The 26,019-nt window shown below is 38.6% G+C and overlaps 2 protein-coding genes across 6 annotated transcripts; one reads left to right on the forward strand and one right to left on the reverse strand.

The window, feature by feature from the left end:
- Positions 1-744: 744 nt before the first annotated feature.
- Positions 745-19,475, forward strand: LOC109098653 (casein kinase II subunit alpha-like). 4 transcript variants are annotated; one of them, XM_042765927.1, is made up of 6 exons: positions 745-1,596; positions 14,225-14,335; positions 15,443-15,544; positions 16,579-16,703; positions 16,858-16,932; positions 19,409-19,475. In XM_042765927.1, exons 1-5 carry the CDS (start codon positions 1,516-1,518, stop codon positions 16,898-16,900), a joined length of 462 nt encoding a protein of 153 aa, XP_042621861.1. In that variant the 5' UTR covers positions 745-1,515; the 3' UTR covers positions 16,901-16,932; positions 19,409-19,475. The 4 variants fall into 4 exon arrangements, 2 of the variants coding, with proteins under 2 accessions (XP_042621861.1, XP_042621860.1); XR_006161073.1 differs by having other exon boundaries at positions 747-1,596; positions 16,579-16,736; positions 16,843-16,932; positions 19,409-19,446; XM_042765926.1 differs by having other exon boundaries at positions 754-1,596; positions 16,843-16,932; positions 19,409-19,460.
- Positions 19,458-25,882, reverse strand: LOC109098400 (solute carrier family 2, facilitated glucose transporter member 10-like). Of its 2 annotated transcripts, XM_042765921.1 has the most exons (5): positions 25,059-25,878; positions 22,783-23,997; positions 21,587-21,709; positions 21,350-21,485; positions 19,458-21,136 (listed from the first exon to the last, which is right to left on the reverse strand). In XM_042765921.1, exons 1-5 carry the CDS (start codon positions 25,081-25,083, stop codon positions 21,043-21,045), a joined length of 1,593 nt encoding a protein of 530 aa, XP_042621855.1. In that variant the 5' UTR covers positions 25,084-25,878; the 3' UTR covers positions 19,458-21,042. The 2 variants fall into 2 exon arrangements, 1 of the variants encoding a protein (XP_042621855.1); XR_006161072.1 differs by lacking the exon at positions 19,458-21,136 and having other exon boundaries at positions 22,740-23,997; positions 25,059-25,882.
- Positions 25,883-26,019: the final 137 nt, after the last annotated feature.

Here is a 26,019-nt window from a genome sequence, read left to right on the forward strand (position 1 = left end):
TGGGGTCAATAAGTTCACATAACCCTTGCAGAAACGGCAAGTTTGGATAATTAAAAAAGAGGGATTTATTTAAGCTATTTAATATAACAGATGTTTAAATATAGTCCACAATGATAAATAACAGAATTGAGTCCCAGAATTGTTTGAAAAACCTGATTGCAACTATTTATAGTCATTGTTTGAAAGGGGTCAAATATGTAGAAGATGCTAGAAAACCAAAGAAAATGGAACCAGGAGGATTTTTCTGAAGAGCAATGGCCAGTATGACTGCCCTGAGTAATCAAGGGTCACATGAACAACTATCACAAAACACAACCAAAACAACACTCCGTGTTAAGAATCAAAGGTATGGAAACTTTTTAACTGGATCATTATTTAAATTATTATTTTGTCTTGTGGACTCATAAATATCTGTCTTTTGAAATAGCTTATTCGTGGTAGTATGAAATAACATTTAATAAATATCAGAAACAATTAAGAAACATTTTGCAGGTTCTGCAAGAGGTGTATAATCTTGCAAACAACTGTACACAACACCTTAGAAAAATAATCAGTTTTCTGATGTTACTCAATGTTGAAACAGATTTGGAGAAATTTAGCTCACTCACTCTGCAGTGAATGGGTGCCGTCAGAATGATGGACTCAGACTGTGAAAAACCACAATAATCCACTCCAGTCCAGCGGTTAACATTTTGTGATGAGAAAAGTTTAAAAAAAATTTAAGAAACAAATCCATTAAGACACTTTTCAATTTAAACCATTGCTTCTGATTAAAATATGAGTTCTCTCATAATATTGCTTTTTTCCAGCGAAAAAGTAATCTCATCTGGATCAGTGGAAGAAGTGTTATTGTGGAATATGGGCTGGAGTGGTGTGGATTATTGTGATGTTTTTATCAGCGTTTGGACTTTAATTCTGACGGCACCCATTCACTGCAGAGCATCCATTGGTAAGCAAGTGATGGAATGCTACATTTCTCCAAATTCAGCTAATTTTCTTTTTTGGGTGGCATTAATTGGTTGACTTGATGCACTAAATAGGTGACCACATGCACAGAATTAAAATTTTGAAAACTCGAGACTAAAAAAGTTGAATACATACACAGGAGCACACATAATACATGGATTCAGGCTTATTGAGCCATGTTTTTTTCTCATGTAATGACAGAAATATACAAAAATGTTATAACTATATATAAAACGTTTCTTAAATGTCAAAATGTGCCAAAAAGCATGATATGAATTTTTGGTGCAAAATGGCTTTGACATCCAAATCCAATGGCGTTGCTGTCATGTCTATAAGAAATGAATAATTTAAATAATTTATGAATTTGTTAGATACTTTTATCTAAAGAGATTTACATTGCATTCAAGCTATACATTTTGTATGCATTGGAATCGAACCATTTGTGCTGTTAACTGACTAAATCAGTCAGCATATGTCCATTTGTGATGTTTGGCGCGTGCGCCCTAAAAGCCGTTATCAAAACAGCCATGTTGAGTCTCTGGGACAGAAATGACTCAATATCGCACCGAAATAAGTGTATCTCCACGACAGGCTGAACATAAGCGCGTCAATACGGCTGTCATCGAAAAGGTAAACGAGTCTATGCATGCAGTGAAATTAGTGTAATGCTGTGGTAAAGAAAACTCATCACACATTACAATGCTTTCAGAAGTGTGTTTGTATCACTGCTGTAACATGATATGATCACTGAGTATTTGATGCTAGTAAATTCTTTATAAGTTTGCAGATGCTGTGTGCTGAATGGCGGGCATAATATCTTTTAACATATGGATCATATGGTATATCTCTTACTTAGAAATATCTTAATATAATGGCAAGCCGGCTTAACTTCATCTAGTCACTTGCAGAATGTGAATTATAATTAATATAACTCAAAATGTCTTACATATATACAAATATACATACATACATATGTTTGCATTATTACAAATTCTTGGTATCCCTAATGGAGTTCATCCCAATGTTTTGTATCCAAAATGCAATTTCTATTAAAAAAAAAAAAAAAAAAAAAAAAAAAAACTAATTATTGATATCTATGACTGAATTTTCAGTTTTCTATAATTAACTTGTATAACTGACTATAAAAGTAAATGTAATTGATTACTTACTTGAAATGTGAGAGTAGCCATGCATTCAGGTTGTTGCCCTGCATGCGGCCCGAGATAGGCCTCAGCATCCCTGTAGTCTCAGCCTCAGACATCACGCAGAGGGACTTCAGTCTGAAGGTCTGGCTGTGTGAGACTAGTAGCATCCCTGTGACCTGACACCTCATGGACAAGCAGTTTGCAAAATGGATTTCAATGGAAGTTCTTAAAGTAACATGGAGATGTCAGCTACAGCAATTATTGCGCTGATATAAAATTATTGCGTTGACAATTCTGGATTTTCGGTCAAATACATGCTTATTTCACTGCTTATAAAACATACAATATGCTTAAAATCAACATACATCATATAAACAAAAAACATAAAAATAAAGAAAAAAAGCAAAAAGATAAAGTGTTGTAGCTGTAATAACAACAGCATTGACAGCAGCAATGGTTGCTCCCTCCACCATGTTTAAAGTTTATTGCCTGCCCAACTCGGAAACTCTGGTATCAAAATTATTTCCGAATTTCCCAGTAGTAAACGATTTGTGAGGCGTTTACGTCAAATTTCCGATTAGGAAACTCAAATTTATGATAGTAATTCCGACAGCAGCAGTGAAACATATCTGCTCATTTGTAAAACTTGCAGTTTTTTTGGTCAGGTTTTTTAAAAAAAAAAAAAACATTTTTTAAGCATTAATTGTGCAATAAATGAAGTAAGACGTGTCTAAGCAAAACTAGTGCAGTGCACACATAAAACTGAATGAAAACACCAAGCTCTTCAACAGCATATACAGCCAACAGCCAGGGCCTATTCATACCCCTGCTGATCTTTGTGTAGAAACCATTTCAGATAAGAAAAAATTAAACCCAAGAAATGTCAAATAAAAAATGTACAATATGTACATGTACAATAATTTTTATTTGTTAGATGACACACTAACACATGAACCGAGAACCGAGAAAAACACTGATCATTGGATTTGATCCATACTAGGTCCCAGAAACCAAGTTAACAAAGGACCTACCAAATCAAACATTCATGGACATTTTTATATATTTAACCAACAATTTATATACCGGTGCTATATGGAGATGGTTTGTGGAATTATTTAAACTAGGGTGACCAAACGTGCCTTTTTCCCAGGACACATCCTGGCCAGGATTTCTATATTGCCTAAAATATCCAGATTTTAGCTTTGGTTTCCTGTTTTCATACTTAATGAAGGTAATGATCGTTTGACCAATAACATGCTGACATTGTATGTAATCGACCAATCGTGGTGCGTAAGAAGTTGGGATCTACATAGAATGGTCAAAGTGATACAAATACGTGTACATATTAGTGCTGGACTTGAAGCAGCACTGAGCATACCGATCGGTGTATGACATCAAAGTACCGTGAGAGTGATTCAAAAGCACTAGAAGCTCTCACAGTACTTTGTCATACAACAATTGGTCTGCGCAGCGCAAACAAAGCCAAAACGTGGATATTTTAGGCAATATAGAAATCCTGGCCAGGACGTGTCCTGGGAAAATGGCATGTTTGGTCACCCTAATTTAAACCATTTATGATGTTTCTTCTTGGTTACCTCTGTTCATGTCTTTTGGAATCCAATAATTTGCCCTGCTAATGGCCACAAATATGTTGCATGAGTGGAAAAGTCATGTGAATGAAACAGATTAAAAGAGCTTTATAACCGTTATTCTGTTATACTGTTAGATGTTAAATAGATGTAAAATGTCACATCAAAACAACTGTCCCTGACTTAAACTTCATTTTTCTTTTTATCAAAGGTTACATTAAAGTTTGAAAGTCTCCCATTGATTTGCACTGTTAGAATGTTCAGCGTTCAAACACTCTGCATCATAATAGCTGATGATGTCATAATGTTCTGTCTGCTTTAGCTGATGTCAGCAGGCTGTCCTTTTTTCTGTTCTACAGTTTTCCTTTTTTTAAAAAATAAATAAGTCTTTCTATCAAGTACTGGTATTTTCTTGAGAAAATGCAAATCTAACTGCAAACTTTAAAAAAAAAAAAAAATTGGGGATTTGCATGTTATTAAAAAACACTGTTGTACTGTAGTTCTTACTGAGGATCTTTATTATACTGAAGCAAACACATTAGAGAGAGTCCACCCAAAAAAACTTGAGCAGTTTGTCATCATTCATTCATCTTCATGTCATTCCAAACTTGTTTGACTTTCTTTCCTTGTGGAACATGCAAAAAGATATTTTCAGAAAGGTCTCTGTGGATTTTGTCCAAATAATAGAAGTCAGTGGTAACCAAATTTTTATTTATTTATTTATTTTTTCTTTGGTGTTCCACAGAAGAATGAGGTTGAGGGTGAATAAATAGATAAAATAATTAATGAATAAAATTGGGTGTTTAACTTTAAGTCAAGTTAAAAGTTTTCAGTTCAAACACAACCTAATCAATGCAAAGCTTTGCTACAGATGACACAGAGTTGGTGCAAAAGTTTTTCACACACACACACACACACACACAAATATACATGTGTGTGTGTGATGTGAATTAGCTTAACGGGGTCATATGACATTGCTAAAAAGAACATTATTTTGTGTATTTGCTGTAATGCAATGTGTTTATGTGGTTTAAGGTTAAAAAACACATTATTCCACATAATGTACATTATTATTTCTCCTCTATGCCCCGCCTTTCTGAAACACGTCGATTTTTACAAAGCTCATCATTCTGAAAAGCGAGGTGTGCTCTGATTGGCCAGCTATCCAATGCGTTGTGAATGCCTCAAGCGTGTGACCAAAAAGTTATGCCCCTTAACACTGTTATGCCGTGTGTGCCTGACGGGTAGGATAAAATGTCAGGACACCAGCGCAATGAGACAAAACCAATAAAACCAATTACAAACGAGGCATTTGTTGCATCCAGTGGGGACATAATTGCTGATTTTAATTAATTATACTGTCTTTTTACACGTTGCGTTATGTATCATGCTGCATAAACATTAAACCATGTCTGCATTTGTGATTGGAGAAACGACAAACGACAAGCGCTACTCTACACTGTTCAAAACTCACGTTTGAATCATCAGTGGCAAATCCTTTACATATGTAAACATACTTACAGACTGTGAGTGAGAGACCCCAGACTGTCCTTGCAAAGTTGTAATTGCCCCACTTTATAGATACAGACACCGTTATTGTATGCTACTCTCCCAGAAAACAGTCCTTGTCCTCCACAAAATGCGCTGCACACATCTGAATATTTGGGTTGAACTGTTCTGGAACAGTGTTGTAAATAAAACTTAACCACTGATTTCTAGTTGTGACCTCTTTTGGAAGACCAAACAAAGTAGCTTCGCTTTCACAACGAAACACACAGCGTCTCCACAATATGGCGCGTCAGCAATAGCGAGAATAAAAGTTACGCCTTTTCTTTCTTTGCGTGAACATTTGGGCGGTGTTATGTAAATTTTCCCACATTATGACGTAGACGTGGGGGCGTGTTAGAACGAGCCATTTTAGGTAGGCGTGGTTGATTCTTAACTTTTATAAAGAATATCTCTTTGGATTTGAGACTTTAGTCTTTGCAACTTCACAGATCTTCTTTATGCACCAAGAGCTTGTATCACTCCAAAGAGACAGGACTTATTTAAATCGCATCAAATAACCCTTTTAAATAATATCCTCTTGATAAAGTCTCAGATTTCCCACTTTATTTACTTTTTTCCCACAGTCATCCAGAGGTGCCTCCATCTTCTGTGGCCCCTTCCCTGTAGCCAGCACATTCTGCAAAACTGTTCTCATCAGATAATTAATTTGCAATATAGTAAACAGTGCTGAACTATGTGTCATGTCAGGACCTGTGGCGAGTCGTGCCAGAGTCTACGCTGAGGTGAACACACAACGGCCCAGAGAATATTGGGATTATGAATCTCATGTGGAGTATGTATAACGAAATATAACAATTTTTTTATTAATACCATTAGAAGGTTTATTTATTAGAAGCCGCAACATTTTTAAAGTGGCAAACACAATCGTTTTGTTACGTTCATGTTGTGTTTGTGTTCCATTTTTTTCACCCTTGAGGAAAAGCTCCAGGAATGTTGCCAGATTCGACAAAATAGAGGCGATTATCAGGGGCCCTGCACATTTATGTTTTTCCTCTTCAGTTCATTGAATTTATGCTTCTGCAGTTCTCATTGCACTCATTTAACTGATGTAGTGAATCAGCTCAAATGGGGAATATGAGTAATTAATCATAACTAGTTATGATTAATTATAAATATTTAGAGCCGCTAAAAGTATTTACTTGACATCTCAGTGTCAACTGTCTGTCAATTCTAAGAATGTTAATTTCCTGGTTAAGGAAAATAACTTTCTAACTGTACAATAATACTCAGAGCATGTAGTAAAAATCTGCATGATTAGGGACTCCAGTTATGAGCAAACAATGAACAGTAAGAAAGTTATTTTCCTTAACCAGAACCAGAATTGACAGAGAGTTGACAGTGAGATGTCAAGTAAATACAGTCATGGCCAAAAATATCAACACCCTTGGTAAATATGATCAAAGAAAGCTGTGAAAATTTATTAATCTGCATTGTTAATCCTTTTGATCTTTTATTTAAAAAAAATCACAAAAATCTAACCTTTCATTGGATAATAAGAATTTAAAATGGGGGAAAATATCATTATGAAATAAATGTTTTTCTCTAATACACATTGGCAACAGTTAACGTCACCCTTTTATTCAATACTTTTTGAAACCTTTATTTGCCAGTTTAACAGCTCTGCATGTTCTCCTATAATGCTCAATGAGGTTAGAGAACACCTGACAAGAGATCAGAGACCGTTCCTTCATCCAGAATCACTTCAGACCCTTTAGATTCCCAGCTCCATGTTGGTGCTTCTCCTCTTCAGGTCAGAGGACTGGAATGGCCATAGCAGAAGCTTGGTTTTGAGCTCAGTGACCCATTTCTGTGTTGTTTTTGAGGTTTGAGTTTGGATTATTTGTACGGTTGGAAGATCTAAAAAATGGCCCATTATAAGATTTCCAACAGAGTCAGTCACTTATCGATTTTTTATCTGTTGGTATTTGATAGAATCCATGATGCCATGTATCTAAAGAAGATGTCCAGGACCTCCAGCAGAAATATAGGCCCACAACATCAAAAATACAGCAGTATATTTCATTGTACACACGGGGTACTTTTTTTCTCTGTGTTCACCAAACCCATCTTGAGTGTTTGCTGCTAAAAAGCAATTTTTCCTCTGACCATAGAAACCATTCCCATTTAAAGTTCCAGTCATGGCTGATAACTGAATATGCTTTAGTTTGTTTTTGAATGAGCTAGGAGAATTTTTCTTGTAACCCTCCCAAACAACATGTGTTGATGTAGGTTCTGTTTGACAGGTTTTCTGAACCAGAGACTCAACTATTTTCTGCAATTCTCCAGCTGTGACCCTTGGAGAGTCTTTAGCTAATCAAACTCTCCTTCTCTCCGCACATAAGGACGATATAGACACACGTCCTCTTCCAGGCAGTTTTGTAACATTTTCTGTTGGTTGGAAATTCTTAATTATTGCCCTGATGGTGGAAATGGGAATTTCCACTGCTCTAGCTCTTTTCTTAAAGCCACTTCACCAATTTGTGAAGCTCAATTATCTTTTGCTGCACATCAGAAATATATTTGTTGTTGTTTTTTTCTCATTTTGATGGATGATTAAGAGAATTTGGGCTTTGTTATCCCTCCTCTTTATATTTCTGTGAAACAGGAAGCCATGGCTGGATAATTCACTCTTGGTTTCACTTCCTGTTTGTGCTATCACCTTCTGTTTAGATATAGGTTGGCCCCTCCTCACATGCGTTGGTTTTACTTGTATTATTTTTATTTTGACTTCATTCTGCCTCTCTTTGATTTTATTTTCATTAATTTACCTTTGTTTAGCATGAATGTACCAATTCAGCTAAATTGATTTTTATTAAATCTGAGATTTAATGAAATCAATTTGTTTATTTACTTTTCCTTTTATTTTCCTACAGCTATTAGGACCTTTTTGTTTTACTTTGCCCTTATTTTAGTTTGTTTGACCATCACCGTCTTCCCTCTCGGTATAGGATTATAGCAGTCCTAGCAACTGACGTATCCTTAATGAGCCATACAGGTTATTATTAGCCTAATTTCTGTCTCTGCTCTACCCCTCTTTACTTCTAAACACAAGGCTATTACATAGGGTACGGTTACCATTCATTATGCTAAAGGCCCTGAGAAGACTAGAAACACTTCCTATTGTTTCTGTTTATTAACCTTGAGGTGTTTGATGTGTCCCTGCTAGCGTAGCTAACAGTCTCCCTAGGTTTTATGACCCTGCTACATTCCTTTGAACAAGTGATAACTGCTTACTCATATCTCCTAGATTAAACTAAATAAGAAGAGCCCTTCCTTCTCCCTCTGTCTCTTTCTGATTTTATTTCAGTTTTGTTTTATCTGATACCTTCATAGTGACCAAACCTGTGAACCATCAGTGCTTTGAGTAATAGTTTGACCACATGTATAGCCCGGTCGTTAGATGACCCCTGCTTACAGCCCCATCAACAAAGTTACTCAAACTCACTCTTTGTGTTCACGAACACAAAAACATAGCACCCTACCTCACTAACTGCCCCTCAAGAGCTATTCACAACTTACACAGCCTACACAGCCATTCCCCATACAGATAGGCTAACACCTCTGTACGTACTTGCATGTGCCTTCTGCCTCTCTCTCTCTCTGGTGTTCCCACAAGTGTGCCAGTATGTCTCAGACATTCCACAGACAACCAGCCCTGCCAACTTAACAAGACCACCTGGAAACCCAGCAGAGCACTGTGATGGACATCCTTCAGCCCAAAGCAGCCAACAACCTGCAACGGCAGAGAAAGGAACAGCAAGAATGTGACACAAGTGGACACCTGACGCCTAGCCTGAACCACCAGGATCTGACCAGCATCATCCTCTCCTTGGCCCACAGCCTCACGGGCCTCAGACAGGAGGTAAATGAACTGAACCTGCAAGTCACAGAGTTCTACAAGGAACTGACACCTGCTCAACGAGAGAAAGCACAGACCAGATGCAAGGAACCTCGCAGAATGGTGCAACAGAAGGAAATCACCAGTCTTCAGGAAGCGCTGACAGCTGCTGGACACAGAGAGCAGCTTGAAAAAGCCACCAGACAGGACTTGGAAAGAGAACTGTTTCACACAAAGTCACTGTGTATTTGGAACTTAATAGCCGCATTTCCACTGTCGGGCCAAAAGCGGGCATGCTAGTGCGTGCCAGGGCCAGTCGTGTTTCCACTGTCACTTCCGGGTCTTGATCGTGCCTCGGCGGTGCTTCCTCAGGGCCAACGGCCCGGGTTTTTTGTCCCGACGAAAACCTTGGGCCAAAACGGGCCAGCTGGGGTTAAAGGAGTGGCTATGAACAAAGGCGGAGTTTCTCCGCATCTGGAGAGCATCAGAGCCGCGGATCATTTCAGAAAACTAACAGCTATAACACCAGCATTAAACACTTTTTAAAATAAGTTGAGCTCAAAACTCACTCTTAGTCAGCAGCGAGTGTTTGAAATAACTCGATCCGATCCGATGTGGATTATAATCACCATAAAAGGCAGAAACATTTATAAGCGATGCAAAAGACTGCACGCTAGGTATTAACGTTACCATACTAAACATGGTAAATACGACCACTTGAAGAAATCAGATGTCAGCTTCTTATTCTCTATCACAATCGTGTATTTATTTATTAACATATTTTATCTGTCATAAGTCTCGTCTCAAGTTTATCTCTGCATAGCCTATGTCATTAAAATATAATAATGGTTTTTGTTCGGAAGCTTTTATAAAAATATAGAAATTATAATTCTTTCTAAATGTGATGTATGTGACTACAAATAAACAGAAACAGTCTCGACTGAATAAGCAGGCTATTTTAATAACGCTTCAGCGTTAAAAATAAATAAAAAAGAAATACATTTATTTCTGTGACAAATTTTCAAGACTGATAAATTAAATCATTATGCTTAATGTATCACTTATAGTAAAACATCGATGCTTTTGAATTTAAATATTTAACTTAGCCTGCAAACAAAGGGCCGCTGTTATCATGTTCGTTTTGTGATCACGCATGTTCCAGTGATTTATTTCTTATTAGTCTTCTGATAACTTCTCTTTGTTGGAGAAATGATGGGGTTGCATGACGTTGATCCTGAGAGGCGTGTAAAGGGCAGGTTTTAGTGAAGCACAGCGGAGCTTCTGGCCCGACTGTGGAAACGCAGCGCTATTTTGGCCTCGTGCTACAGGCCCGAGGCTATTAGCCCCGCCCGGCCCGCTTTAAGCCCTGGCTCGCACTGGCCCGACAGTGGAAAAGCGGCTAATGAGAGAGACCACAGATCGAAGGCCTTAGAAGGCCAAATGTATGAAGTCAGAGCTGAAGTCCAAACTCTAACTTAGCAATTCTGCAACATTAACAAGGGGCTTGACATGGTACAGAGAGAACTGAAACAGTCCTACAGACTGCGCATGGACTCAAATAAAAGGCACCCTGCTGCATGTCACACAGCCAGCAGTTCAAATACCCTCACCCCTGTACACAGATTCGAAGGGGGGAGCCAAAGCCTTCTGTTTGACATTTCACAAGTCAGCTTCCTGAAAACCTCTGCAGCTGCAGAAGGAAAGGGATTTATTCAGGCGAGCCCTGAAACAGCACATGGACTAACACTCAAAGTCCTCAACCAAATGGCCAGAAACATCCCTGCATTCAGACCAGAACTTCTCAGAACTTGTCCACGCTCACTTAAGAGAGATTGACTTTTACCTGCAGTCTTGGACCAGTGTGAAACAGCAAGATAGACTCTATCTCCTCTGGATCACCTCTAGCCAGGAAGTGCAACGCCATCATAAAGGAATTCTCAGATCCAGAGTCTGAACACGGACTGATCGCTGCCCTAGCCATCGTACAGGGCCGTCATGAAACTCCCCATGATTACTACCACAGACTTTGACGAGCTTACTTCGGAGCTCGCAGTGAACCTGGGATGGAGGAAGACACTGGCTTTAAGAGCCCTTCCTCCAAAACCTCCACCCCATTGTAAGTCACCATATAGGCATTATGGCCTGCCCCACAATGCCTATTCAACAACAGCATGACCTAACACAGAAGGCCTTTAACAAGCACAAGGCCTCCACTAAAGGTGTTTGTAAGACCCCGCTGATTCTGAACTACACATCACAGAATCCAAAGCAGGCACCAGAAGGCACCCAGCATTGCCACAATGCAAGGCCTTTCTGCAGAAAGACACTAGCCAACAGAGGACAGAGCCGTCACCATGGCAGCAGACCCAAGTCCCAGACCAACCACTGGAAGAAGCCATGGAAAAGGCCATCCTCATCCTGCAAACACCACAGTATGTCCAACAGCAATCCACCACAACATCCTCCTCCACACCCTTCACACAGGTGCCTACTTCTGGACAGCTGGACACGCCTACTTCTGAGTTACAGGAGCTGCTGACACTAGCAAAAGAGCTCCTTGAACAAAACTCAACTGAGGAGTACTTGGAAGGACAACCTTCTTACTCCTTGCCTGACACAACACAGCATCAGACACCTCCAAGGGAGGAGCATCCCTTAAAACCAGTCTACACCCCAGAAGCAGTCAGACAATGTTGAATGGAGCAACAGGCCCACATGCCCAACAGCAAAACCTCTACCAACACAGCTCAGGCAAGCTCAAGTCTGTGCTGCCACAAGACCAAAGCGACACCGCAAACATCTGATTTCTAGTGATCTTCGAGCAAAACAGAGGGCTAACAACCACCTGCTGCCCTCCTGCCATCATCACTAGGTCAGTCTGAAACTCTTCACACATCAAAATCTCCAAAACAATTCCCTGTGACCCCTGGAACCACCTGCACTCTCACCAATGAGAGTTCAACCCAGCTGTTCCGAAACACAGGTACCACAGATAGCCTACTGGCTAACAACATCTACAACCATCTGACTTGGACCAACTCACTTCAGGATGACAGGTGACACAGCCTCAACACCTGCTGCATAAGCTCGAGGACCCGCACCTTGCTACAGCCTACATCACTACAGCACACCACCTGACAGCATCCACCACTGCACCACAACCACTCCTGGAGGCACCAACCTGGAGGTAAACGGGTGTGGTTCTCATCCGGACCGCGGGTCTGGCAGCTCACGTCTCTGGTGGCGCGGGAATCCCTCTACGCACCCTTCCTGGACCCACGAGGACACCAGTGTGCATGCACGGGGAAGAGACTGGTCTCCCGAGGAGAGGCACGTTGGGCTTTTTAAACAGCGGCGGTGATGAGGCTCCATTTACATCAGGTGTGCCGCAGCACACGCCGCCAGCCCTGGCTCATCCAGCGCCCCTACTCCCTCACACACCCACTCCTGTCGGGAGCCTGGTGAAGGGCGGCGATTTGGGACGGGGTGCCGATGATAATTAGGGGGGGAGGCAGCTGACTCATCACACCCCCCTCCAAGCGACATCCCCGTCATCAGGCCACCGCCCACACGGGAGTGCTACCTTCCTCAACCAGGCTCCAAGCGGTCGGAGTGGGCAGGGCGGGGCGGGGATTCCCCTCCGGGCAGTTCTACCTCTCGCACCGTGCCGGAACAGGGACAGAGAAACCGGGTTTTAGTCGACAGCCTCAACCAACCACAGGGTAAAATGACAATAAAAGAGAAGTCACTTACCCCTTTTGTGGCTGGGAGGTCGTCTCCGTCGTTCCTCCATCCCAGTCCGGGTTTTCACGAAATTTTGCAAGCGAGAGGGAGTGACATCACCAGGTGTTACCCAACTTTGCTGTCTAGGCTCTGCCTTGCCCGCATTCTCCACCACTGTGGGGGGAGGAGCAAACGACAGACACAGTGGGGGTGGCGTCAGGCCTTGGAGAGGCTTTCACTAACACAGCAGGGTTGTCCAAAGGGGAAGAGTGTCCAAAATAAACAGGGAATCTGGTGTCCTCGGAATCTGGTGTCCTCGTCGCGCTGCGGGGTCCGGGGCGCGAGGGGCGGCAGATTCTTCCAGCGGCTGCATCCTTCTAGCTTGCCGCAGCACTTGAAGGGGATAGACCGACTGGCATTCTGGCCTAGTGGCCGTGTAAACGGGTACGGTTCTCATCTGGGCCGCGGGTCTGGCAGCTCACGTCTCTGGCGGCGCGGGAATCCCTCTATGAGCTCATCTTCTGATGATCTACACGAGAGTGTATATTATATGTTGGTACATAGGAAATATATGTGTTCTAAGAATCTTTAGTAATTTTGCATTAACACTCAATAGAGTTCCATATGCAAATTACCATGCTTTCAGACAAAGGGCCATAAAACTCCCGCTTGGAATTTCAGCCTTTCTCACTGGACAAGCCTATCCTGAGAGGCGTGAATCTTCTCAGACCTTAAAAGGCTCATGCACCATTCCACTGTAATGCATGTATCGTACATTTAACTAAACGAAACAGAGGTTTAGTCTAAGCTATAGACCCCATTATAAACGGCGCTGATGGTTTTACTCAGGTGGTTAACTGACTCTTTTCATAGCTTCATTCTCTGGTTTTCCTGATGGTATCATCCATCAAATCTCATTTGCCCTTTCCCTGTATGAGTGATTGTATGTATGTTTGTTTGTTTCTTAGACAAGTTTGTGTTAGTGTTTAGTAAAAACTCTTGTGCACAAATAACATGAGTTTCTGATTCGGCCTTGCAAATTAATGTCCCTTACGATTTTGATCCTCACATGCTCTGATGCATTAATACTATATGAAAGTATTTTCTGTGGACACGAAAATATCCTTTCCTAGAGTTGATATGAATGTACACTGAATGTTCGCTGGATGAACAGATTAGTTGAATCAAAGTATAAAGTAATGTTGCCTAGTTCTAGAAAAGGAACATTTGAATGTAGGCATAAGACAGATTCTTGCTTGGAGGTTTAAAGCTTTCAATAAGCCACTGAAGTTGCTATATGTATACAGCATTATAGCATTACAGCATTATTTATACAGATAGACAAACAGACAGAGACTGATGTCAAATGACTGCTGGATGCTGTCATGTTTCAGCTGCATCTCATTGACTGGGGAATGGCTGAATTCTATCACCCAGGACAGGAGTACAACATCAGAGTAGCCTCTCACTACTTTAAAGGACCAGAACTACTGATAGATTACCAGGTCAGACTTAACATCTATGCATATACAAATGTCCAACTGAAAACATATTTTATCAAATACAGCTTAAGTTGCTTTTACTAAGGTGGATCTATAGGCCTTTATCACACTTCCGCATTTGAAAAGCGGAAGATTCAAAAAGAGGCGTAAAAGAACTTCCGCTGCAGCCTCTATCAACGGCTGTGCCCATAGCATGCCATTGTTGTGGATTATTTATCTAGAATTCAGCACATATATGTCTTCTAAAGACACCAATCTCAGTTTACAACAATTAATTGAGTATTATGAAATGAAGGAATAAGTTGTCACGATATCCCGATGCGTATTTCGAGACTTAAACAGGAGTGTGCGAGTCATGCTGTATGTGTATAGGCAATTCTTCACAGTCTGATCACCTTATTTCATTTCAGAACAGCAAAAATATGCAAACAACATATCACATAAGCATTAGAATTTACTTTATTATGCAATCTCAATTGCATCAAATTGAAGTTGTTAAAATAAAGAAATGTTTCCAGCCCATAGACGATAATTAAAAATAAGTTTGATCATCTTAATCAAGTTATATTCTCAGTGATTGCGTGCAATGATTGAATGTCATTATACTGTAAAAAAGAACGGGAGGTTAATCACAATAAATATAATGCAAAAATAAACAAAATAATATTAAAAATAAAATTAAATCAGTCTGAGTATTCCTCTGGCAGTTATTTGAGCTGCGTGCTGACTGGCAACATTAGCAGCGCTGACAGTCGCTCAGATAGGCTAATGTTGCACATTAAAATAAAGGATGACATGATACATGGTATGGAATCGGTATAAATACGCAGTTTTAACATTGACGTTTATTGCGTCAATGTTCAACTAAACTAAATTAGTTTAATTTTCTTCACAAAATTGCCGTCTGTCCATTGACAATAAAGCAGACGGAAATTCCTTAACGCTACTAATCGGAGACGGATGTGACGACACGCGAACTGTGATAAAGGCCTATTGATTGAAATGTCTAGTCAGCCACTTGAAAAGTCTTTACAACCTTTAAAACTTGCTGAAATTGAAAAAAAAAATCTTAAAAAATTTGAAACAAATCACTTTTTTCTGTCATTCCAGATGTATGACTACAGTCTTGATATGTGGAGTCTTGGTTGTATGCTGGCCAGTATGATCTTTAGGAAAGAGCCGTTCTTCCATGGGCATAATTACTATGACCAGGTGAGTATCATCAGGAACTTGATAAATTGATTGTTCAATGGACAGTTGTTTGATAATTAAAGGAATATTGTGTGCTTTTATAAAAGAATAAGCCTCACGTAAATGATAGACCACTAAACATTGTCCCTATTTACTTTTACCATTTGTAATTGCCACTCTAACCTTGATGTTTGCTTTTTTAAAAAGGAATAGAGAAATAAATAGAAAGATGTGGAGAACCAGATCTAAAGGCCTGTTAACACCAAGGATGATAACAATAATGGCAGCATTTTATTTTACAGTGCTGTTCTGCTGTTCTGCTTGTACTTAAAATATTCACATTATATCAATTTTAATAACTGGGTAATAACTAGATACTAACCCTGAACCTACACCTAAACTTTAACCCGTGTAGTTATCTTATATTACCAGTTCTTACTGGAATCACTTTAATTTTTTTATTTTTCCAGTTGATAAAACAATATAAAACAACAAAAACACTGACAGCCAATCAGAGCATTTAAAGCAGTAGACTAAACTGCATTGTTCACTCATAATAAACAGAACCTTATTGTCCTTTGGTGTGGACATCGTATGGTTATAGTTATTGTTCTTGTCATGAACAGGACTTAACTGTGGAATTTAAAAAGATGAACCCTTACAACAAAGTGCAGTGTTGCAACATAACACTGTATTGAATTTCAATATAGTAAGTTCAAGCATTTCTAATATATAGTAACATGAGCACTGTAACATAAATTAATCCAGATGTTGGTCTTTACTTTTGGAGTTGTATTGACTGAATTAATTACAATGTTCCTATTTACAAAGTTGGTTAGAATAGCTAAAGTTCTTGGGACATAAGATCTTTATGATTGCATTGATAAATACAACATTGAGCTGGAGCCTCGATTTTAATGAAATTCTGGGAAGGTGAGCCTTCCTTATGCCTCTTCCTTTCATAACCAGGCATTGTTGGCACTGTGTTCTTTCATTTGATTTCAGACAATTTACATTTATTTCATGTTAGACATTCCTGTAAGTGATGGGCGCAGTTTGTTCACAGTGAAAACCAACACTTGGTCAATCCTGAAGCTCCTGACTTTCTGGACAAGTTGCTGTGTTACAACCATCAGACCAGACTGACTGCAAGAGAGGCCATGGAGCACCCTCTACTTCTGTAATAGCATTTGAAATATTACATTAGCACCAGGTCTATTGAATTACTATGAAAATAATTTCATTTAATTCTATACATTTACACTAACAAATACTAGTATTTTTAATTCATTAATATAAAATCTTGCCCCTTGCCTTAGTCCCTGTTGTGAAAGATCAGTCTCGCCTCGCAGGATCAACTACTGTGCCAACAACTAACACTGCAGTGAGCACTGCCACTATGATAACAGGTGAGCTACTTAGCATATCAAACTCTTTGCATGCTTTAAAATGTAATTATAATGATAATAATGATTAAAACACACCCACATTTTTCTTAGATGTTGTCCATATAACTTGACTTGCTTTAAATCTGGAAAATTCCTTTAAGCAGAGTTCACAGAATCAAGAACAACTGAATTATGATTTTATATTGATTAAAAATTATAGTCATGTCAAGTCAATTCACCTTTATTTGTATAGTGCTTTATACAATACTGGTTGTGTCAAAGCAGCTTTACAGTGTTAAACAGGAAAATAGTTTGTCAATAATGCAAGAGGACAATAACAAAGAGTAATTTTTCCAGCTTAAGTCAGTTCATTGATGATTCAGTGATGTTATCATGCAATTCAACTCTCTTCCGATAGTGTCTGTGCAATCAGTCAAGGGTCCTCAACTAAGCAAGCCAAAGGCGACAGTGGCAAGGAACCTAAACTCCATCAGTGACAGAAATGGAGAGAAAAACCTTGGGAGAAACCAGGCTCAGTCAGGAGACAAGTTCTCCTCTGGCCAGACGAAACCAGTATGGCGTAGTTTAATTCCAGGCTTCAGCACAGATGCAGAGGACTGTGGTTCTCCTGGTCTTGTCTTGTGCCGATGGTTGTCAAACTGATGGGGTCTTCGCAGGTGATCTGTCTCTGAGCCACATCTAGTTGACATGGTCTCCACTGACATTCAGGGCTGTAGAGGTTGTCTCTAGGTGCTGATCCACCATCTGATCTGGATATGGTGGATATCTCCATAGGGTAACATGTAAAGTGTGAAAAGCAACGGTCCTAGTACTGAGCCTTGTGGCACTCCATACTGTACTTGTGATCAATATGATACCTCGTCATTCACTGCTATGAATTGATGATGGTCAGATAAGTCAGATTTGTAACATTTGTGACAATGCAATTCCACTAATGCCAACATAATTTTGTAGTATACTCAAAAGAAGGTTGTTGTCGATGGTATCAAATGCAGTGCTAAGATTCAGTAGCACTAATAGAGAAATACAACCACGATCAGATGATAAGAGCAGGTCATTTGTAACTCTGATGAGAGCAGTCTCAGTACTATGATATGGTCTAAATCCTGACACTGGCCGCCAGAAATCCTCACTGATACCATTTCTTTCTAAAAAGGAACATAGCTGAGAGGATACTGCCTTTTCTAGTATTTTTGACAGAAAATGGAGATTTGAGACTGGTTTGTAATTAAATAATTCTCTAGGATCAAGTTGTGTTTTTTTTTTTTTAATGAGAGGAATAATAACAGCCAATTTGAAGGTTTTAGGGACATATCCTAATGACATTGATGTCAATAATATTCAGAAGAGGATCTATGTTTTCTGGAAGCACGTCTTTTAGGAGCTTAGATGGAATAAGGTCTAACATACATGTTGTAGGTTTTGATGATTTGACACGTTTATACAATTCTTCCTGTCCTACAGCAGAAAATAAGTAGAATTGGTCCTCGGGAGATCTATAGGATCTGATGCAATACTGTGGTTGACGGCTTCATGGTTATGATTTTATCTCTAATAGTATCGATCTTGGAAGTAAAAAAGTTCATAAAGTCATTACTGCTGTGATGTTGGGAAATGTCTGCATCTGTTGATGCTTTATTTTTTGTAACTTTTGCCACTGTATTGAATAAATGCCTGGGGTTGTGTTTGTTCTCTTCCAAGAGAGACGAACAGTAAGTAAATCTAGCAGTTTTTAGAGCTTAGAGTTTTTAACTTTGTGCCAGTAAGTGGACCTGCCTGCAGACAGCTTCAGGTTGAGAATTTTTTATTTTTTTTTAAACAAAGAAAGAAATTAATAATTTTATTTAATATGCATTAGTTGATCGAATGACTCAAAGGTGGTCAAAACTCTTTTACACTGGTACCTTATAAATGCAATTCTTTGTGGAATTCGGATTTATATATATATATATAAAAAAAAAACCTTTTTCTTTCACAACTGACTTCATTCTCAGTTTTTTATCTCAGAACTGCAAACATAAACTTGGAATTCTGAGTTTACATCTGACTTTTTTCTTTTAGTTTATATCTCGTGGTTATGTTTTTTTTTCCACAATGAAATAACATTTTTTAAAAAGGTAATTGCTTAATTCTGACTTTTTTTCTCAGAATTGCAAGTTTAAATTTTATGCTATGACACTTGTAGTCGGATTTTTTTAGATATAAACTCATAATTGCAAGAAGGAAGTCAGAATCATGAGATAAAAAGTTTCAGTTACCTTTTTTTCCCCCTTTGGCAGAAGTTTCCATGTTTTTTTTTTTTTTTTTACTTTATTCATGAAGGATTTTTTTGAAAGAGCTCTGAAATAAATGTATCATGGTTTCCAGAAAAATATAAAGCAGCACAACTGTTTTCAGCATTGACAATAAGAACTGTTTCTTGAGCACCAAATAAGCACGAATAAGATTCCTCTTTTTTTCCCGTCTACTTCACCAGGAATAGCTGCGCTTCCAGCCTTCACAGCTCTAGGGCCCCTGACAGGTTCCCCCATTCTCATGGCTCCCAGCAGCCTAAACACGCCAGTACCTGCAGCCACGGGGGCCACTCAGTGATGTCACTGTACCTGTCAGTCCACATCAAACCTGCTAAGGATCTCTGGGACTGTTGTTACACAGAGCTCTTCGGCACCACAACCCCTCAGTTTACCCGGCAGTGCAGCATGAGTTTATCTGAAATTGAATGCACTTCATCATGAGATGTTCACCATCATGCATTCACCTCAGGCAAAAGTGTGCAGGATGTGTTTGAGAGCTTATTCACAGAAAGAGGATTATCCCGTTTGATATTAAATATATTGTCCTGCCATTAAACAGCTTAGCTTTACTTGAAAATGGAAAATGGACTATTTGGAGCAAGTGAAGCACACGGTAGCACAGTATTTCTGTTAGCAGTCAATGAGCAAATCCTCTCTCAAGTGTGAAATGATACAGCCTTTATATAGCTGTGGCCGAATCACACGTGGTCACATGTGATAAATAATGAATGTATTGGTGCTGTTTACTGTAGCTCACATCAGGTCACACCAATCGCCTTTACTCTACATACAGCAATGTCTTTAGCTCCTCTCACTGTGGATGTCCCGTATAAATGGAAATGCTGTGGGTTTTTTTAATTTTTATAAATACAGCAATCCATAACTTCCGTTTACCCACAATCCAGTAATAAAGAATCACTACTTATCCAATCTTTGTATACACTTCATTTGACTGAACCAAAATTAACAGTGTGGCTGTGGAAATATACAAACAGTTTTTATTAGACAGGCAATTCTGATGGGCTGCAAACAAAGAAATATATTCTATAAGATTTAAATTTCATCTTTTGAACCTGTACAAATTAGAGCAGTGAAGTGGGCAATCATGTCGCTCGAACAGTTCAGTTCCCTGGGAATGCATGAACTGATTTTGAATGCAAAGAAAGTCCAAATATATGAATGTTAAATGGTTTCATTCATTTGTTTAAAATTAATACAAAGCAATCATGTTTATAAAAATGTAATGTTTAATAAGAAAGGGCTTTTATTTTGCACTGTGCCCTACTTGGATAGACTTTTCTAATTGTAACACAATTTTTTTTCATTGAGCTGCATAAAATATATAAATTTGAAAAACTTCATTTATTTAAAAAAAACCTACATATAAAATGTAAGATGTCCCTAACATCTCTCTCTATCTCTATGTAAATGTTTGATTTGTTCTGTGTGCAGTTCCACAGATCATAACACATAATTTAAGCCAAGTTTTAATCATTTAAATTGTACATTTTTAATGTGCTCTGACATAGATTTTGTCACAGACTACAAAAGCCATAAAATAAGACTCAAGTAGGTGTAATTTATACTTATTTAAAATTATTATTACAAAAGTATATTATGATTTCATAATGATTTATTACTAGTAAATATCATATGCATGTGAACTAACCATATAAATCATAGTACGAGAGTTACTACAAAACATAAAACTAAAATAGATATCCATTATCATTTAAACATTGAACAATATTATCCAGTGAACAGAATGATCCGTATTGATGGTCAGCAGAGGGACTTCATAACTTTCTGCCTATTGTCATGTTGTTGTGCTTGTCAAGTGAACTCTCTGATAACCTGGAGAGAAATGTCTTCTTTGGAAAATACTGCAGAATTCCTCTCTGTGAAAAAATCTAAAAGAAAGAACAGATTTTGAGTAATGCATTGACTGGATGTTGTCAGATATTGCTGAATGGCATCAAGCACAGGTCAGAGTGCTCTATTCTGGTTCATTCTGACTGAAATGCTTTACTCCAAAGGAATAACATGCTCTTCTGGTCACAACAGTTATAATATTGAAATATTATATAATTTAACAAGGTATTGTACTGAATATGTTCTCTTACCGTGTCTGAGAGAGTTCTCTGTCAATTTTATGAAGAGATTTTCCTTTGGTTTCTGGCAGTACAAGATAGATGAACACAACTGCTGCCATTCCGATAACTCCATACACAAAGAATATTCCAGATAGCCCTATCACATCTGAGAATATGAAAGTCGTTGAAATATGATGAAAATTATTTGCAAATACATTTCATATGACAACGGCTGACTTTGTGTGTGGCCATGGTCCTTGTGCATACCTGTTATACTCAAGAAAGAAAAGGTAACTATGAGATTGGCCCCCACATTGAAGCAGTTGATGAATGAATAGGCTCTTCCCCTGACTTCCTTTGGAAATATCTCACTTAGCACAAGCCATGTCACTGTGAAACAAATAAGCGGTTTAATGCAATTAAAGTACTAGCTGTTGTATGTCTTGAAATACTGGTAGATGATGTAATTTTTGTGCAAATAGGTGCACCAAGCAGCTATTTGGACATTAATGTTTTGACAAATGTTTAGCAGAACACACTGGAGATAATGTTAACTGTATACTGTACAATTGTTTGGTGCTGCCAGTGGCACTGCAACTACAGTAAATGTACACTACCGGTCAAAAGTTTGAGATCAGAATGATTTTTTATGTTTTTAACTGGAGTTTCTTAAGCTCATCAAAATGTAATATTGTGAAAAATTATTATGAAGTAAAATATTTTTTTCTATTTTAATATACATTAAAATCTAATTTATTCCTCTGATCAAAGCTGAAGTCTTCAGTGTCACATGATCCTTCAGAAATCATTCTAATATGCTGATTTATTATCAGTGCTGGAAACTGTTGTGCTGCCTAATGTTTCTTTGGATCCTGTGATACTTTTTTTCAGGATTCTTTGCTGAATAAAAGGTTTAAAAGAGCATTTATTTAAAATAGAAATCTTTTCTAACAATATACACTATAGTTCAGAAGTTTGGGGTCAGTAAATGTTTATCCTTTTTTTTTTTAACAAATTAAAACTTTTGTGTGTTAAATTGTTAAGAAGTGATAGCAAAGATTTGTTAGAAAAGATTTATATTTTAAATAAATACTGTTCTTTTTAACTTTTTACTCAGCAAAGAATCCTGAATATTTGGCAGCACACATCTATTCAACATTGATAATTCTAATAATAAATCAGCATATTAGAATGATTTCTGAAGGATCAAGTGACACTTTATACTGGAGTTTATACTAATGTAAATTCAGCTTTGCATCACAGAAATAAATTATATTTTAAAGGATATTAAAATAGAAACCATTATTTTATACTGTAATAACATTTTGCAAGATTACAGTTTATTCTGTAGTTTTGATCAAATAAATGCAGCCTTGATGAGCATAAGATGAGACTTTAAAAAAAACATTACAAGACTTACTGATTTTGACCGGTTGTGTAGGTACCACTCCAAGAAAACTTACTTGGTCCAAAGCTGACTGAGAAGGCACTCACAACTGTCATCATGCAGATAAATATAATCCACTTATACATGTCCTCTGAGTGTGAAGAAATATTTGAATTTTCATAAGCATCATGTGTTTCATGTCCAGTAGATGGAGTACTTTGATTGACCACGTTGTTGCCCATGTTTTCTTGGTTTTCAGCCAGTGAGGTCCAATTTGAATGTGGTTCTAATGAAGTGCATTGTTTTGTTGTATCAATCACTGACTGTCTGCACAAGAAACCAGTAAGTATCAATCCTACAGCCAGCACTGTGCATCCACCAATCAGAAGTGATCTTCGACCAACCTTGTCTGAACATACCATTGCCAACAGAGTAGCAATGACTTTGACTATACCCAGACCCACCGACGCAAGAACTGCAGATGCGTTGCTCTTAAATCCCACAGAGAAAAGAATGGTGGAGGCGTAGAAGAGGACGTTAGGCTGACCTGTGAATTGTTGACTGAGCACCAGCCCAAGACCAATGGCGGTTCTTCTGCACATGTTTTCTTTGGTTTTGAAAAGGTCAAACACACTATATTTTACTTGTTCTGTTGAGTGCTGATTAGACATTTCCCCTGTTAATCTATCAGATTGCTGGCTATCGTCCTCTGTTATGAGGCTTTCAGAGGTACCAGTTGTCTGAGGTAAAAACCCAATGGACACCAACTGCATAAGAGATGGTATAATAGCTAGTCCAAACATGTACCTCCATCCTGCTTGGACACCAGTTAAAACGTAGTTGGCCGCATAGGCCAACAAGATCCCAACTGTAATTCCAACTTCATACAGGGTAACCATCAACCCTCTGCGTTCGGGAGCAACCATCTCAGAGACAAAGATGCAGCAGCTCATGGAAGAAATGCTCATTGCAAAACCAATGATGGCCCTCCCAACCACCAGTGCCAAAAAAGATAAGCTTGAAGTAAGGATGATGGTGCCTCCTAAAATGAGGAGATTACTCAGTAAAATGGATGTCCTCCTGCCATGACGATCAATCAGCCAGCCACCAATCACAGATGCTGACAATGATCCGATCAGAAGAGCGCTAACCACGGCTTCCTGCTGGACACAACCCAGATAGAACTGAGCTTGAAGCTGCGGCAGCGCACCAGATATTATTCCGAGCTCATAGCCGAACACTAGCCCACCAAGAGTGGACGCAGTGATAGTGAGTATCAGGACAGAACAACCTAGAAAAGAGAAAGTGGCACACAAATAACACAGAAGATAACTTTGCAGCCGGGATGGCCTGCTCACATGCTCTTAAAAAAAATAAAGGTTCCTTATTAGCATTGATGATTCCATGAAGAATCTTTAACATCCATGGAACCTTCCACTGCACAAAAGGTTCTTTGGATTATTGAAATATTATTCACACTAAAAATGGTTCTTTTAAGAACTGTTAACAGAAAGGTTCTTTGTGGAACCCAAATTTCCACAAATTTCCTCTTTGGAATTAGGAGTGTAGTGCGAACCAGGACCTTTCTTGGTGTTCTGAGAATCTGACTCACCTGCTCAGGATGTCTTTTAGCCTGCAGTTTAAAAAACGTCATGTACAACTATCCAATAAATGTGTTGAAAATGTAAGTAGCACATCTCCTCAGTCACTGGGATGTGCTGCCACCTTGGGTAGCATATTTTTACGTGGCTGGACTAACCTACAACCCTAAGGCTGATGATACACGGAGCAACTTTTTGAGCAATTTTGCCAAGCAACTTTTTTTGAGGAATGTTGCATGGGCACTTTTCCATTGAGAATGGATAACAAATTTCTATCTGGATACTTTAGATCGGTCGTGGGCCCTGTGTCTCACCTGGTTGCCCATTGACAGCAACATTGCTCAAAAAGTTGCCCCATGTTTTATAAGCCTCACATTACTCTAAATATAGTGTTGGTAGATCATCCTGATCGATAGGTCCGCTTTTCAGAACACTCTCAACTTAAAATTATGTTTATATACAAATGGTTTAAAAGTAGAAAAAGTCATATTTCAGAAGGTGATCTTAAATTACAAGAAGCAGAAAACTATTCCTGCATTTTATAATAATTATGCATGTTAGATTAAGATTAATGTCTAGATTAAGTACAGCAATATCACCATGCAGGGTATACATACAATTCAAAAACATATAACTGATATTAAAATCTGTCCTATTTGTTTTCCATAGAGATAAACATAATCAATTACAACACTTCGTTATTTCTATTAAAAACACAAATAAGCATCGAACAGGTCTGACACACACTTACCCATTTTTTTTTTTTGCTGGCTCATCAAATACGCAACAAGTCTGTCTCGTCCGGGAATATAATATATCTCAAAAACAAAAACATAAACATAAACATAGCAAATGGGAACTGCACGACCATCAGTTCTTCTAGTTGTCTAGTCGTGCTTCACACTGGGACTGTACGCTCGATTCAGAACGCGGTCACCATGACAACTCCCGTGTCGGCGCTTTTGATTTCATTAGAGCAGATCTCTTGAGTGCGTTTCTAATGAGCTATAAATCACCAGCAGCTGATGTTTCTGACTGCACAAACATACGAAACAAGAAGCCTGCGGGATTTATGTATTGCTGTAAAGTTTTCAGAAGCCACTGCCAAAGGAAGCTATAAAATAACATCTGCAAGACCAACCCGTTATTTTTAAAACAGAAGTGGGAAGAATAAATAGAATAAATAATAAGAGGCTGGCAATGCTTCCACCGTTTAAACAGTAATTTAGACGACTAAAAGTAGCTGCCGCTAGCCCGCCTTCTCACCTCTGACCGATTAACATCCCTCAGACGAGATGTTTATCCCGACAGAAAACTAACTGAATCAAAAAGTACATTGTTTAAGATTACACGCGGTCCACATTGTCACTGTAAAACGGAAGCACAACTGTGGCACCTCATATTTTTTTTTCGTCTGGCTTTTGTTCTGGCAAAGTTTCTTGGAACCTCTTTCTGAAGTCTGATGATCCGAGGAAGTCGCGCGACGTGGCAGGAGGCTGAACTCTTCCTTAAACTGAGCGACTCCTGGAACCCTCGCAAATACACAAGAGTTCTGCCATTAATCTCATCACGGCAACTGCATGTCGTACTTACCAACACCTTTAATATAAATTAATAATTCATCTAATAAATAATAATCATAATAATAATAATAATAATGAATCTTTGTTTTAAATTGTTTCACCAGAAAATCAGACAGCCTTTGGTCTGAT

Source organism: Cyprinus carpio, chromosome A11 (genome assembly GCF_018340385.1).
Source record: "Cyprinus carpio isolate SPL01 chromosome A11, ASM1834038v1, whole genome shotgun sequence".
Classification (NCBI taxonomy): Eukaryota; Metazoa; Chordata; class Actinopteri; order Cypriniformes; family Cyprinidae; genus Cyprinus; species Cyprinus carpio.

Coding starts and splice junctions, on each gene's coding strand:
- LOC109098400 (XM_042765921.1), bottom strand. CDS start 25,083: ATGAGCCAGCAAAAAAAAAAAATGG. Junction 23,998..25,058: donor CCAGCAAAAAAAAAAAATGG/GTAAGTGTGTGT, acceptor TCTCTTTTCTAG/GTTGTTCTGTCCTGATACTC. Junction 21,486..21,586: donor TTCTTTCTTGAGTATAACAG/GTATGCACAAGG, acceptor TCATATTCTCAG/ATGTGATAGGGCTATCTGGA.
- LOC109098653 (XM_042765926.1), top strand. CDS start 1,516: ATGACTCAATATCGCACCGAAATAAGTGTATCTCCACGACAGGCTGAA. Junction 14,336..15,442: donor AACTACTGATAGATTACCAG/GTCAGACTTAAC, acceptor CTGTCATTCCAG/ATGTATGACTACAGTCTTGA. Junction 15,545..16,578: donor GGCATAATTACTATGACCAG/GTGAGTATCATC, acceptor TGATGGGCGCAG/TTTGTTCACAGTGAAAACCA.